General features: G+C 35.7%; 1 protein-coding gene across 2 annotated transcripts; it reads right to left on the reverse strand.

Annotated features, from left to right (window-relative positions):
- Positions 1-759: 759 nt before the first annotated feature.
- nbn (nibrin) lies at positions 760-11,658 on the reverse strand. Of its 2 annotated transcripts, none has more exons than XM_004078131.5 (17): positions 11,480-11,658; positions 10,275-10,396; positions 9,679-9,800; positions 9,430-9,589; positions 9,250-9,353; positions 9,049-9,166; positions 7,666-7,856; positions 7,474-7,574; positions 7,242-7,374; positions 6,969-7,171; positions 5,772-5,934; positions 4,881-5,469; positions 4,686-4,772; positions 3,522-3,662; positions 2,819-2,929; positions 2,695-2,744; positions 760-2,022 (listed from the first exon to the last, which is right to left on the reverse strand). In XM_004078131.5, exons 1-17 carry the CDS (start codon positions 11,508-11,510, stop codon positions 1,989-1,991), a joined length of 2,460 nt encoding a protein of 819 aa, XP_004078179.1. In that variant the 5' UTR covers positions 11,511-11,658; the 3' UTR covers positions 760-1,988. The 2 variants fall into 2 exon arrangements, with proteins under 2 accessions (XP_004078179.1, XP_020565860.1); XM_020710201.3 differs by having other exon boundaries at positions 5,772-5,931; positions 11,480-11,647.
- Positions 11,659-15,640: the final 3,982 nt, after the last annotated feature.

Consider the following 15,640-nt stretch of genomic DNA (forward strand, 5'->3'; position numbering starts at 1 on the left):
GAGTTGAGCTCTGGTCTCAGCTTTAACCTGTGCCAATGTTTTTCTAGTTGATTTGCAATCTTACGACAAAAGAGAAATGTATCATCAGGGTGACTCATGCTTTTACCATGTGTCTTCTATCCATAGTTCAAAAAAAATTTTTTTTTCTTTTTCTTAATTTGGTTACATATTTAAAAGAGAAAACACCAATAAAGGCCATATCACCGTTTCTATACTTGCCACTCATAGTGTAGTCATCCCAGTGATGAGTGACAAAACTAGTTGATAAACCACAAAATTTAAACTTTATGTAGCAAATCATTGCAAATAGGGTTCCACCATAACTCAGAGCTGTTATTATTTAAAATATTAGGCCAGTCCCTATCATTTTGCCCAAAATCTTCCCCCCTGCTCCAATGTCAGGAAGTTTCTTGCTTCTTCAACACGGCTATCGAAAGGCTTTCTATGCAAACTGTTGCATATCTAAATTTATATGCTTGCACAGTTATGGCCAATTTTAATAAAGTAAAAGGAATTAAATTTAAATTTATACTCGAAAATTTAAATATAGCTTTTTAAAATCTATGGGAACACTTGCCATATCAAGGTAAAATCAACAACTTTAGCCGTAATTTAGCTTACTTTTTTTTTTTTTCATAGTTTCACATGCAGCACATGATGTCTGTAGACCATCTAAAACCTACGAGTACTTCATTTAAAACAGCTGTAACTACACTGACATAATTCATTTGTAATATGTTTAATAACCAATAGACTGACTTATTATAGGGATACAACTTTATTTTTCTTCAGGATACAGTCAAGCCAAACATTCACAGGTGACTTCATTTTCCATTTTTCCTCCTCTTCTTCCTGAAGTTCTTAAGCAGGGATTTGAACAGTATATTTGCCATACATGTGAAGGATGCACACATCACACACATCTTATGCTTTGTTTACTGTGACGGGACAGTTTTTCTGCCAAATGTCTGTGCTTTGGATACTGCACTATTTAAAAAAAAAATGCTGTGCGGTCTTATTAGTATTTCCACTAACCAAACATTTGAGAACTGTATTGTTTTGAGTTTTGTCAACTTTAATTTAACTTATAGATTATTATGGATTAAGCATAATTTGACTTGCTCTTCCCACTCTGTACTGAATATTGTTTGGATATAAATATCAAATGCATGTAGGCATAAGCCTAACACAGCTGCTATGAGCAGAGGATGTCAAAGTACTACAAGGGAACTTAGGCTGGTCAAATTTATCAGGATGACTTTTTTTGTTGCAGTCTTTGCTATACCTTATAGTAGAAATGCAAGAAATACCTGTGGAATATTGCTTTGATAAAAATACATTTTATTTGACTGTTAGTTGAATATTGATCTGGTTTAATGTTAAATTTGAAAACAGCGATCACTCTGCAGCCCATTAGAATAAAGCCACCTTTGCTTACTGCACAAATCTTTCTGAATGCTAACTCCTAAACATGTGAATACAATGGAACGGCCTTCAAAACGCTGCTAGAAAAGTGGCAACTAGTAATGTGAACTGTTTCAGATGTGGAAAAGTGCCTGAAAGTTGGCTCACCGGCAGTCACTTAAGAGAAGAGAAAAAACAAAAACAAAAAACTTGAATCCCTCTCAAATCTGTAGTTCTGCTGAAACCAGGGAACATACTGTGAGTCTCCAAGAGGAAAAAAGTGCTGCTTTCACCATGAGGAGCTGGAAGTTTTTACTGTTTTTGTATGGTCTATTTTTTATTAACGATAAATAATAAAGACTTAAGCAAAAAAAATATCTAAACGTGGGATTGTTTTGTTACATCGCAAGCTGTCAGTGACATCATTTCAGACTAAAAAACATTTTTTAAATCTTAAAAAAAAAAAAAAAAATGTTAAGCAACAGAAATGACATATTCTTTAAAGGCCTCTCACGCTGTGTTAGTCCCCCTCTCAGTGACATTTAGTTGGTCCGAAAGCCTTTTAAGACGAAAGACGAAGGCCGTCATCTTCGCCTGCTCAGCTTGGTAGGGTTGTACCTGAAGACACAAACAAAACATCTGACATATCTACCGATGCAGAAGTGGGCTTTTAACATTCCTCACGGATCACTCCATGTGCTCAGGGGCCTTTTTTGAAATAATAAAAACAGGCTAAATTGAGTGCCGTAAAGCTTGGACAGTGTTTGAACAGCTCAAAGCAAACATGCTTCCTATATAGCACGTCTGGAAAGTTCAAGAAAAATTGGGTCTGTTTTCTAAGCCAGAGTCCATTCCCTGGCTACGCATGACTGACTGAGCATGACTCGGTGATCAAACAGCTCAGGCCCCGACGCACACGCAAAAGCTATCTGACAGCATCTCTTTCCTGCTTAGTCAAAGAAAACACATAAGGGCTGGCTTACATCACCTCTGTCACCATGGTTACCAGTGTGACAAAGCATTTCCTTTTCTTTAATTAGCTAATTTGAAGTTACAACGGTCAGAATTTCTATAATTCTCAGTGATGAGAACAGGAGGCTCCACTGCATCGAAAATGACAGCTCTGCTTTAGGTTTGACAGACAAAAACACGATAATAACAAGTAGATGGACATATTAGTTACTGGCAGAATTTAATGTTAAAAATATAATGTACGGCAACAATATAAAAACTACATTATTGTGGAAGCTATGAAGTGTGATATTCTACAGAAAACGACCCAAGACTCACCTGAACAAGTCATCTCCCATCGATTCATCCCGTCGGCTCTGACGCTCCTCCTGACATAAACACAACCCCACATCACAAATCAAATTCTATGACACTAACACACAAATGAGAGGGGAGTTGGTACCTCCACTGCATCCCTCAGCCATTCATCCAGATCAGTGTTCTTGCCCCGGTTATGAACCAACAAATCGGATCCTCCGATGATGGGGATGCTGCCAACACCTGGAGCCTGCCTCTGTCAACACATTCAGTTTCAAATCAAAGCGGCATCTCTTATTTTAGGATCAAAGATTAAAGGTTGTGCGGTGCAGCTTCAAAAAGCACATGTATGTAAAAGGAAAACGTCAAATTCAAACTCCATTAGGGAAAAGAAATCCATATTTGCAGGTTTTTAGAGCTTGACGATCAGCTTTTACACTTGTAACCTAATGTAAGCACTGTTTCTCTGAAAATGGCTCTTTCCTCACAGCGAGAAGCCGTTGATTCAATCTCAGCTGGGTTCTTTCTGTTTGGATTTTGCATGTTCTCCTCATGCATGCGTGGGTGTACTCCAGGCACTCTGGAATTTTAGAGCTTAGAGCTTTAACTTTGTATGCTCTTAGGATGTTTTTATTCTGATATTTTACTTGTGTAACAAATGTAACTAGATTCATTTTTTTGTGCTTCTGGATATATTTGTCTCATCTTTGAGAGTCCTGCAGACATTTCATACTTAGTTGTTTTTTTTTAAGTTTCAGACTCATGATTTTAAAAATCCTTAGTAGTTTGAACTCAAAGAGGGAACATTTCCATAGTTGTTGGGTTTTTGTCATCCTGCTTCTACTGACCTTTCGGAAACATTTGAAGTTCTTGGCATGGCCGTTCTGCTGCATCAGTTTGGGTTGGGTTTTCGGGGGAGCTGAGACTGTCAGAGATCTGAACTCCACCAAAATCAGCTTCTTAGGAAGATCCTCATCGATCTTAGATTCCTGCAAGGAAAGTAATGCAATGTAATTATACCACTTTATTTGTTTACATTTATTTTGTTTTTATATTATTCTATTTTCCTTTATGATTACAATGCTGCTACAATAACGCACACATTTCCCACATGTGGGATCAATGAAGTATTTTTGATTCTAATAATGGAAGATAAAACTTCAGAAAGACTCAAAACATTCTTGCATATAAAAAAAGGAAGCATAAAAGAACTTGGTTCTTTTTTAACAATGTAAGACCTTAGAAAAAGAATCAACTGAATGAAAACAAAACATGTCCATAAATATGATTCAAAATGAGCACATTTGCTTTTTATTGAACTCTCTCCTTGTATGTTTTCAGGGTTTGGCTCTGGAACAGTGGTGTTTCAATTATATCTTAAGCTGGTTTCCATCACTGCTTCTGCTTAATAACGGCCTTTTATAAATGAATAAATGTCAATATTGGACAGAAAATTAGGCAACTTCTTACTTTTAAAGATCCACTCAAATTAAAGGTGTTTTTTGGTGTTTTTAACATGTTCTTAGTAATTTTCTCATGATGGTGGACATATATAAAGAAAATGAAGCTTAAAATTTTATTTCCTAGTGTGTATTTATTCAAATCGTTGTACAGCTGGATAGCTCCAATATGACTCGCCATTTTTATTACACCAGTAACGGTAGATTGGGGTTGTGAGGGGCTTTAAGGTAGAGGAAGAAAGCGTAAACATAGGGATCATGGGAAGTCATGGCCGGCTTACTACACGCCAACAGTCCCGCCCACAATTTAGAAGCCAATTTCCTGCCTTTCTGCAGAAACTACGTCTTAGTAAACAGGTGATTTCTGAGGTGATTTTAATCAAAACGGCATAATCATAATTAAAAGACCAATGGGAACACTTGGAAAATAGATCAAAAGATGATTGGAGAGACACTTTAAATGTTGAGGTTATGTCAGGTTCATAAAATTGGTTTTTTTCTTTAAATTTAAATGTAGAAACAGACAAAGAAATGCTAATAAAAAACACTGACTTGAGCCTCCTGCTTAATGGGGACGGGTTTTTCAGCTGGGGTCTCCTTTTTCTCTTGACAAACATTGATTTCCAGTAATTCAGCATCCTGAGGAAAAAGGAAATGTGAACACAGAGCTAATAGATCCCAGAAAATGTGACAGCAACAACTATTGCTACTCTGCCTGTGTGATAAAAAAAAAAATGTCCCAGTGACCTCAATGAATGATCCTTCATCCTCTTCAAAATGCTTCATTTCTTCTGTCGTGCTGGATGGAGATGCTTCAGGAGGTTTTTTCAAATCCTGACCTCCTGTCAGCATCTTTGACGTTTTAGAAACAGTATTGTGTTCACTGTACTTGTTTTGCAAATGATGGTCTTTTTCCAGACCCCCCTGCAGCTGTGGTGTGTTCATCTTGTTTTGTTGGTGGTGGATCCGCTGGCGCTTGCTTGAAGGATCCACAGCCTGCAGATCATGCTTCTCTTTTGGTGAAATTCTGGCTTTGGGCACATTTGGCTCCTCTTGCTGGCCTCGACTGGTTGAAATCTGACCATCGAACAAGTCCATGTCCTCAGACATAATGGACTCCAGCTCTTCCAGCTCTATCTCCATCTCCTTCCTCTTTCTGCTCTGTGGTTTCTCTGAAGAAGCCTCTGAGCGAACGTCCAGCAAAGCTGGAGTCTGGGACTGAGCTTTGGGGACTGTGAATGGAGGTGAGGAGTTCTGGGCCTGCGTGGCGATGGATGTTTCCGTTGCAGCCCGCTTTGGCTCTGGCGTGACAGCTGAGGGCTCGTCCTCCAGAGGTCTTTGAAAATCACCAAAAAAAAGAGAGCAGGATGAGCAAAGAAAACTCCACTTCTTTTATAGTTAGGTCATTGTTGGATAAAGTGAAAATGATCCTCTGCATTTCAGGATGTCTGCTAATACTACAGTTTAGCTTTTAATGACAAAATACAATAAAATCCTTGTGAGAAAAGATCAAGCTTCACATGACGACTTTGCTACTGTGTCTATTCAATGACTGCCAATAAAATAATCTGGATGCTCCAAAGAAGCATACTTTGGAAAATAGACAAAAACTAAATATTAAACAACTACAAAACAAACCTTTTTTTGTTGACGGACTGAAAGAAGTTGGTCAGCGTCATCTGTTTCTGTGGAGACGTCTGTGGAGAGGTTTTTGGTTTCCTGGGGGATTGTTTATGGAGGACGGATTGAGCACTGGTCCTGGATGCAGATGGCGGAGGTCTAACATCTGCATGGCCTTCTTCTGAAATGATACATCATTTTAACAACACTAAAGGAAAGATAGTTTTTACAGCAGTTGAAGGGTTACCGGTACTAACTAACCATTCCTCAACATTAATAACTATCACACGTCATTTCAATTGTAGGTGCTAACATTAAGCAGATGGGTTAAATGTCAATCACATCTTAGAAATTTTAATAATTTCTGTTTGATGAGACCAGTGGTTCTCAAACTGTGGGGCACAACACAACTTTTTGTTTATTTTTGCACATAGCTTCAATGTTATTGTTCTTACAAAGTGAAAGATGCTTTATTTACATGTTTTTATAGTGTCTAGCAGCAGGAATGTTTAAGATTTTGATATGGTATTAAAGTTGAACATATTTGTCTTATTTTGTCACAGTTTTTCAGTGGTGTGTGTCTGTGTGGGTGTGTGTGTGTGGGGAGGAATGAACATTTTTCCTCCTCCAAAGGGGGGAACAAGAGAAAAAGGTTGAGAACCACTGGATTAGACTGAAATTACACAACCGATTCATACTCGTACAGATTCAGACTCATGATCCACAGTAAAAGAACCTCGCCAATGAAAATCGTGTTTTTGGTGTTTTATCATGTTCTTATGAATTTTTTTCTATTGATGGAGGACATATATAGAGAATATGAACCTTAAAAATTGCATTTCTTTATATTTCTATATTCAAATAGTTGTGATTCGGGAACAGGCAAAAAAGATGCCATTTGAAAAAGAGCATATTTATGATATATGAGCTCAAGGCCGGCAACAAGCTCCCTGCACCAAAAGGGGAAAGGGGGCGGGGTTGCTTTGTTTTGGTCCTGCCCACAAGTCAGAGACAAATTCTGAATAATCTTCAGAACTCTGCAGAAACTTTGTTCTAGAAAACAACACCGGTTTTTAGATTTTGTCTAAAAAGTAATAGATTAGTAATAGATTAAAAAATGTGCTTTTATTTTTAATCAGGGAATAATGTTTCAGTCAGAAATAAAGAGTCAACAGCCTTTCTGTACACGGATGGATCTTTACGTGATGGCGTTACCTGTTGCTCTGGACTGCAGAGTCTTCTTTAAAGAGTCAGTGTTGTTGAAAGTCGAGGGTATCGTTTCAGGAACAACAAACTGAGGGGTTTTTGTGTGAGCTGAAAGCTTGGACCCAGAGAACCGCCTGCTGTTCTGGAATTCGATTTTCTCCTGAGTTTCTTCCACTGCCACTCCCACTCCTGTCATTTCACAAACCTCCTTCCTGAAAAAGAACGAAAGAACAACAGTTTACAATGTGAACAGGAAGCGAATGTGGACAAAGAAGCTCCTACCTTTGTGAGGGTTCTGTGTTGACAGCGTAAGCTGTAATGTTCTGCGACGCTGCAGGGAGCACGGTCTCATCCACAGCTATGTTCTGCGACAGCGAAGCGCTCGGGATTCTGGGAGTCACTTTTGGTGCTGAATCTGAAATGCATTAAAAGTCTAGCTATACATCCTAAAAATACATTCGGTATATTGAATAAAAATGTAGTTATTTGTGTGTTTTTCTGTGTGCTCACCCACCCAAGTCTAGTATTGGACAGGATGGATTGCAGTACTGATCACAGGAAGCATAGATAGCAGCCAAACCAATTTCTGATTCTGGGATGACTCTAAGGCCTTTCCTGTTTGCCGTTTAAAGGACAAATGAGTTTGGACAGCAACTCCCCACAACACAATCGAAAGTGTTTTCCTGCTGAAAATTAAATTTGGGACCTTGCAAGGAGATTCTTTACAGAGTTTGCCCACTCTGTGATGGAAGCTGGAAGTAGAATTTGGGAGCTGGCTGTTAGAATGTCAACCACACAGGTGTTTGGAGACTGCAGCAGGTTGCAGGGCAGCGCGCCCTCCTCCAGCAGCTGGCTGCTTCCACCGCCAAACCTCACCGCTCCACTTAGACGCTTCAGCTGCAAATCACACAAGATAGAAACTCGTTAATCTGCAGAAGCCTCTCATTAAGTCATGACATACAGGTCCAAGAGTACATTTCAGACTTTTCCCTGTTCACTGTACTCATTCCAGTCTTTTTAAAGTTAGATGGAATAAGGTGACAGGGATAAGTTTGTGTTTTCATGGATATATAAACTGTAATTAAAAAGTGTAACTCTGATTGGTCTTCAGAGCTGGCTGGTAGGCTGCCCTATTTCATGCAAATAAAAAATGTTGTCAGGGTTTTTAAACAATATTAGTGAATAATCCTGTTGTAATTTAACAAATCTAGACTTGTTTCAAACATTAAAAACTGCAGCTGTTGGTTTGGTCTGTGGGAATTTTCTAAGAATAGTTTACTTCTTCATGTGCTTTTTTAGTATCTGTTTAAATAAAGTTAGTAATGAATGAATTGAACATCCAGAGGTCATTTACATACAAAACATTGACTTTAATTCTTCGGATGTCCAGCAAATTAGAACGGCATTTAAATTCGCGAAGATCAGTTGCTACAGTGGTCCCTCGCTATAATGTGGTTCTCCTTTTACAATCTCGCCGTTTTGTGAATTTTTTTTGTGTAATTTTGCATGCTGTTTGGAAAATTATTTTCTTTCTTTTACAACGCACTGTATTCGGCGTCCTGATTGGCTGTAACCTGTCAATCGATTTCCTCTGTGCCGTGTCTCCTGTACAGAATGCGTTCAGTTTGAAAAATCCATAGATCTGGTATTGTGAGCAGACCTTTATTTTCATTCTATAATACTACATGTATTTTTCTATGAAGGTTTGAACTTTGGGAATTTAAAAATGAGAGAAAAGTGTGAAAATGTTAATGTCTGTCTGAGAAAAGTGTATAAAATGTGTAGTGAGTGGTCTTACAGTCTGAAAACATCTATAATAATTGTCAAACATGAAGTTGACTACTACACAGATTTCATCCATTGCAGATTCTTTTAATAACCCAACTCCCATGATAAACGAGGAAACACTGCATGTAAAAAACAGAATCTTCAGAATAGACAGTTTTGTGAACAAGACCTTGTTGCTGTATGACAGCAATGCAGCAAGTCATTACTTAAAAACACTAAACATATCTCCATAAAAATGGCTGTGCAGCAACAAATAAAACCCAAAACAAAGTTATTCTTAAAGGACAGAAAAACAACGAACCTGTTTGGCATTAAGGAAAATGAAGGTCTTTCCACGGAACAGTTGTTTACGAGCTGAAACCGCCCCAAGATTAACATTCTCGTCGCTCAAGACGGGCTCGTCGATTTCAGGATTGAAGCTTGGGGAAAATGCGAAAGACAAAAGCGATGTTTAGTTCTGTGCAGGGAGGCGAGTTTACAGCCATGGTGAAAAGACTTTTACCTCTCAGGTTTAGGAGGCGGACGTTTTTGCTGGACAGCACTGTTGAGCTCTGAGAAGAACTCTGGCTTCACGATGGGACAACAACACAGTAAAGCTGAGATGGTCTGAAACAGGGAGGAGGAGAACATTAATGTCTGGTTGAGGAAAAACTTTATTTATGAGGCAAACCGTGGAACTAACCTTAATGGTCACTTTAACAGTGGGCATGGCCAGGTGGGTGCAGTCCAGACTCCACGAGTTCACCAGCTTCCCACCCAAAGCCAAGAGCGCCTCAGTTAGAGATGCCTTCCCGTCATTGTCCAAGCATGATGAACAAACCACAAGTTTCTGATGGATCACTCTGGAACCAAAAACAAAAAAATATGTAAAGACACACACACACACTGAGCAATCTGAACAAAACAAGAAAACAAAAACAAAGTTCTATACCTGAATTTGCTATGAAAAACCCCAAATGTTACTTCGTCCCCCGGCGTTAGGTTCACGGGTGATGTCACACGCTGGTTCCTGACAAACGTGCCGTACTTGGAAGAGTCTTTTAGAGTGAGAGTCTGGCAGCGAATCGTGGAAGGAAGAAAAATGTGAACGTTAAAAAAAACATCTGACACAATTGTCCTCAAAAAAAGCCGTCCAAGACGAGAAACACATTATTTTAAAAATCCCAGCTGATGAAGCAAAAACACCAAATATACAAAATTCATCAAATTTCTTAAGTCAGACTGAACATTTGGGAGTTTCCTTACTAAGAACTAACAAAAAAACACATTAAAAAAATTATTTTTATTTTAAGCATCTGACTTATGAAGATAAGATGAAGATCTGCTATGATAATTATAATAAATGTTTTGTTTCAGTTAAACTTTTAATGATTTAGCTAAAAGTATGCTGAAATTTAAAGGTCTTCGTGTGTAGTTTAGGAGCCTCAACTGAGTCCATTTTATATTTTGGATAAAAGATATTTTTTTTCACACTGTCATGTTCATTCTATCCGTTTATATGGATCATATATAGATTCCATCTTTAACCTGGTCAGTTGCAGTTAGGTTAGCATGAGCTCTGCTGATGGACTGGTCACTCGGAAGAAGGATGGCACAGTTCTTGCGGCCCACCACATATTCTTTACCACAGAAAATATAGTGGGTTTCACCTGTGAAACAACAGAAAACAGACAAAAAGTAAAACTTATTGCTGTTTACACATGCTTTTTAGACAGGCAGTTTAAAAAAAAGGGTTGGTTTTACCTAAAAAAGTAAAGAAATTATAAAATACAGAATTCTGTATTCAACTTGAAGAAAAAACTTTAGCAATGACATAAAAAGATGGATTTCAAAACTGTTTTTTTTGTTTTCTCCTGAATACAGATATGAACTTTTAGCGATTTCCCTCATTCTTTCTTTGTGCTGAATTTTAGTTTCCTAGTTTTTTTTTTTTTTTTAAGATTTAGCTTTTATAAACTGTTTCTAAATTGTTTGTGTTATACACTGTGTCTTAGTAGTTTAACTATTACCTTTTTGCTTTTAATATGCTTAAACAACTAACACAGGACTAGCCAGGACTGCGCACAATTGTTAGAACACGAAAAAAGAAATAAAAGTCCATCAAGCTTAAACAATTTTGGCCTGAAAATTTAAGTCTAAATTCCTTAAAACATAGGTTAAAGTTGCTAAAACAATCTGACTTTTTAAAGGCTTTTTTTTTTTTTTTTTTACATCTGTGTAACAAATAAGTTGCAGAACGTGTAATGAGTAAAATATCATTTTACCTAAACATATTATTAATATATTGTTTTATTTTACTTACAGTACAGTTTGTGAGAGTGAAAATGTATTTTCTTGGTAATAAATCTGACTTGTATCAATGAATATTCTGTGATCTACTCCTTTGACTGGTGACACATTCATGAGGAACATCGATTTGTGGAATGAGCAGCAAGGCTGAAAAAATTAGCCCAATCTTCTTCAAAGCAAACAGTAGGAATCTACAGCGGGCACATATGGTTACTACTACATGCACAAAACAGCATCAAATTCATGCAACGTTATCTTAAGTTTATATTTTAAAAAGCTCCACTATTGGGTGTCTGTAGATCCCCGATGCTGCTAATATTCTACAAGATGAGCTTACCATAAATAAATAAATCCATTCAGAGCAACCAGAGATTTCTTGCTAAATTTTTTAAACGTTCTCAGTTAGCTAGCTTTAAATCATTAAAAAAAAGTTAACGATGTACCTCCATTCTCCAGGGGGCTCAATATCCACATTTTTGAAGTTTCTGGTATATTTTCATTTATTGATACAAAAAGAGTCAGTAGAAAAGCTATAACTTCGAGAAATGTAAACAGCGGGTCACCCACGCGCGCCTTCTACACAGCACGCCAGTATGACGTCACACAGATGCGCCGGGCGACCTTTTTTTTTTTTTTTTTTTAAATTTATTATTATAGCAAAGACTTGTATCACTAGAGGAGACACGCCCGCTTGAATTGCCTGGCCACCGGTGGCAGGAGCACGACGCCATCTTGGTGAGGTCGTCGGCGACAACATGACAAGGCTTTCTATTGCCTTTAGTGGCATCTAAGTAGCTTTTATATAATATGTTTATATTTATACATATATATTTATACATATATATGTATATATTATATAAATAATATATATATATTATTATATAAATATATAGATACATCATTTGTTGTTAAATAAGAGAAACAGTCAGCCTTAAAAGCTCAAACTTTAATGAAACATGCATAGTTGCAGGACTTCTTGCAAATAATTTTCTTTTACAAATAATTTTTCTAAGAATAATTTCTAAAAATTTATAAGTTTTAGACTTCTTTGACATGTAATTTAAATCATTTAGAAAAGCCCAACAATAAGTCAATAATAAAAGATAATAATAAATCAATAGTAAGTCAATAAAAATAATAAATAACAACAATAAATAAACAATAAGTCAATAGATAATAATAATAAATCAACAATGAGTCAATAAATTATAATAATAATAAAAACAAATAAATAAATAAATATTAAATAAATAAATAAAAAATAAGTCAACAAAAAGCCCAAAAGTTAACAATAGATTTACACTTAAAAAAAAGAAAAACAATAGATTTACCCCACTGATTCATGTGAGTGAGCAATTTGTGTAACACAGATGGTATGGTGCCGGGTTTCAAGCGAACAGTCTGGCCAGTCTTATCAAAATCTGTTTCGTCAAATTGTTTTGAACATAGCCCAACTGTATAACTAGTTGGTAACCACAGGGATCCATCTGGGTTAGTTCTTTTTATTGCTAAAGCCAACTTTTTCCCTAAGTCTGAATCTATTGGAAAGCTGCAAGAAAAGTTCAGTCACTGAGTCAGAAATGTATAAATCTATATTACTATTTATGTCAGCAGCAAATTATACGTACACCATGCAGCATGATGATAATAGCCCTGCAGCATCATGTATATGCATATATGCATATACATAAACATGTGTACTATTAATGAAGCCCCTGCAGCTTTAAAAGAAAAAATATATAGTATTTACCTGTGAAATATTATGCCTTCCTCCTTCGTGGACTCATTTCTCCGATTTTGGCAGTTGAAACCCGCACAATGAATTGGCATTTTGCAAAAAATGTGTTTACATGCATTCACTGCAGCAGTGACTCGACCTCACCAAGATGGCGCTGCTCTCCTCCCATGAGGAATCACGTGATGTCTCCTCTAGCGATATAACTCATTGAAATGATCATAGTACAAAATCGAGTCAACTTTACTGTAAAGTGCACAGATAGAAAAATGCGTAATAAAATGTGCCAGGGGAACATAAAGAACAAAGGAAAAAAAGGAATATAAACAAGAGCAGTTAAAGCAGTAAGTTGCTATTTTGTACATTTAAAAAAATCCAGGGTGTCAAAGGTTCTTATAGCTTTGGGGTTAGAAGAAGATTTGATTGTTTTGGTAGATTGGTTTAATTCAATCATAAAAAGTTTGAATAGGGGCTTTTTTTCAGAAAATTTGCATTTATGAATATTAAATTTGGCTAGTATTATTAAAAGGTTAATTAAGTAGTATTCCCTTATTAATGAATTTTTAACATTATAAAAAACAAATAATATATCTTTGTATATACCGAGTGACTTTAAATACAAGTGGCACTACCCAATCTGTGACTGTAACGACTATCAGTCTGCGCATGCGCAAACATCACGTCACTTCTTCCTCTATGTGGCCCAACACAATTTGATTTATAGTCTTTATTACACAGTTGTTTTAATTATGAGCAAAATTCCAAATTCATAAAAATAAATGGTCTAACTCAAGACCTAAATGCCATAATTTTTAAAATAAAATCAATCAGTACTGTAACATTGTAAAACAACTTCAAAACCAAAAAGCGGTTCGAACTGATTTGATTTTTGAAAAATGTCAAATTCATTAAGCCCCAAAGGTTATTGCAGTGATTTATCTTTTTCTCATATATTGTATATGTATGTGTGTGAATATATATATACATATATATATATATATATATATATATATATATATATATATATATATATATATATATATATATATATATATATATATATATATATATATATATATATATATATATATATATATATATAAATATATATATATACATAGAGAGAGAGAGAGAGAGAGAGAGAGAGAGATAGATAGATAGATAGATAGATAGATAGATAGATAGATAGATAGATAGATAGATAGATAGATAGATAGATAGATAGATAGATAGATAGATAGATAGATAGATAGATAGATAGATAGATAGATAGATAGATAGATAGATAGATATACATATATGAAAACACATTCAGCTCCCCCTGAGACATTCGCTAAGTTGTTGTATTATGTTGTTTTTCAATAAAGTCTGAAATCAATTTAAAAATTGATCTATAGTTAATCCTGTAACTTGTAAATTTGTTCAAGATTGTAAGATGCAAAGATCAAACAGCGCAATTTACAGTTATAATCTCAACAATATTAACAGTTTTTACAAAACTACTGCTTATATCTATTATTATTTAGTATAAACCCACAAAAAAATGATGTGATTAGAGGTTGTTTAATGAAAATTAATTAGATAACTAAAAACAATCAACAGCAGAACTCTTGAAGATTTTCAAGAACACACACCGGAGTATTTTTACATCACAAATGCTAACTAAACTTGTGGTCAGAGACTTAAGAAGTGTTTGATAAAGACATAAGATGACAATTTTCCCACACTGATTAGCCACCACAAATTTCTTTTTTTTTTCATTGAAGATCTTTGGAAAAACTCAAATTATCTCTCAAGTTGTTACAACAAGATTTCTACCCAAAAAGAATGCAATTCTTGCTATTGATAAATGTTGCAACAGATGTTTTTATTAAAACTATTAACAGATAACTAACATGAACAGTAACATCCTAAAGCTCAAATGTTTGTTCAAGTAGATAAAGTAGAACAGACACAAGTTTTTTTCTTAAATTGTTAAAAAGTTTACCTTTTCACAAAAATAAATAAAGGATAAGTATGGCTTTTAATTGTTAAATATCTTTAAGGGTTGTATTTTTGTATTAATTAGAACAAAGGATCATTTTCAGACATCCATGGTGCTCCAGCCGTTCTGAAGTGTCCACGTCCCCACAGGCAGGGCAGTTTATGGTTGATTCTCATCACGGCAACGCTGATGCAAGAGTCAGGTTTGCGAATCACCTCGCACCAATCTGGATGATCAATGGGCGTAGATCCTCTGCAAGAAAAGAGTTCCGTTTGTGGATTAATGTCACATGTTGTTTAAAAGTTGTTTTATTTTGGTAGGAAACTTACTGGTCACAGCATCCCACTCCAAAGGGTTCCATGCAAACACACTGGTAGCAGTCACTGGTGATCCATCTTTCTCCGATCTCATACACTTGTCCCTTGTGTTCACAGATCCCTAAAAATACATTTTATACTTTATTTAAGGGGAAAAGAAATCCTACTAAAGAGTGTGAAATTTTAAAAATAATCAAATTCACAGGTAAATTAATTATTTTTAATTCAACAATTTTAACTCATTTTTATTTTATGAAAAACATTTGGCAGTTTTATTCAGAAGGGGAATAAAACCCAAAAAAAAGTTTAATCCACTTAAAACAAAATATTTATTTCAGTTTCAGAAATATAAAGTACTTCTAAGTATTTTTGTTTTAGAATCAATAATCTGATCTAGCAGAATTAATGTAATTGCTTTTTATAGACTCAATTTTTTTTCATGTTGCAACATCCCCTCCACAAAAATAGAGCAAGCTTTTATAATTCTACAGAACAAAAAAACTTGAATCCTGCAGTGCACTGACACAAACTCACCTTTGGTGTTAAAGAAGCATTCGCCGCTGTTATA

Source organism: Oryzias latipes, chromosome 16 (genome assembly GCF_053564925.1).
Source record: "Oryzias latipes strain Hd-rR chromosome 16, Olatipes_Hd-rR_3.1".
Classification (NCBI taxonomy): domain Eukaryota; kingdom Metazoa; phylum Chordata; class Actinopteri; order Beloniformes; family Adrianichthyidae; genus Oryzias; species Oryzias latipes.

Excerpts from the sequence above, each read along its gene's own strand:
- nbn (XM_004078131.5), bottom strand. The coding sequence starts at position 11,510 with ATGTGGATATTGAGCCCCCTGGAGAATGGAG. Across the intron at positions 10,397-11,479 it reads GAGCCCCCTGGAGAATGGAG|GTGAAACCCACTATATTTTC; the intron begins GTACATCGTTAA and ends GTTGTTTCACAG. Across the intron at positions 9,590-9,678 it reads GTTTTTCATAGCAAATTCAG|AGTGATCCATCAGAAACTTG; the intron begins GTATAGAACTTT and ends TTTTGGTTCCAG.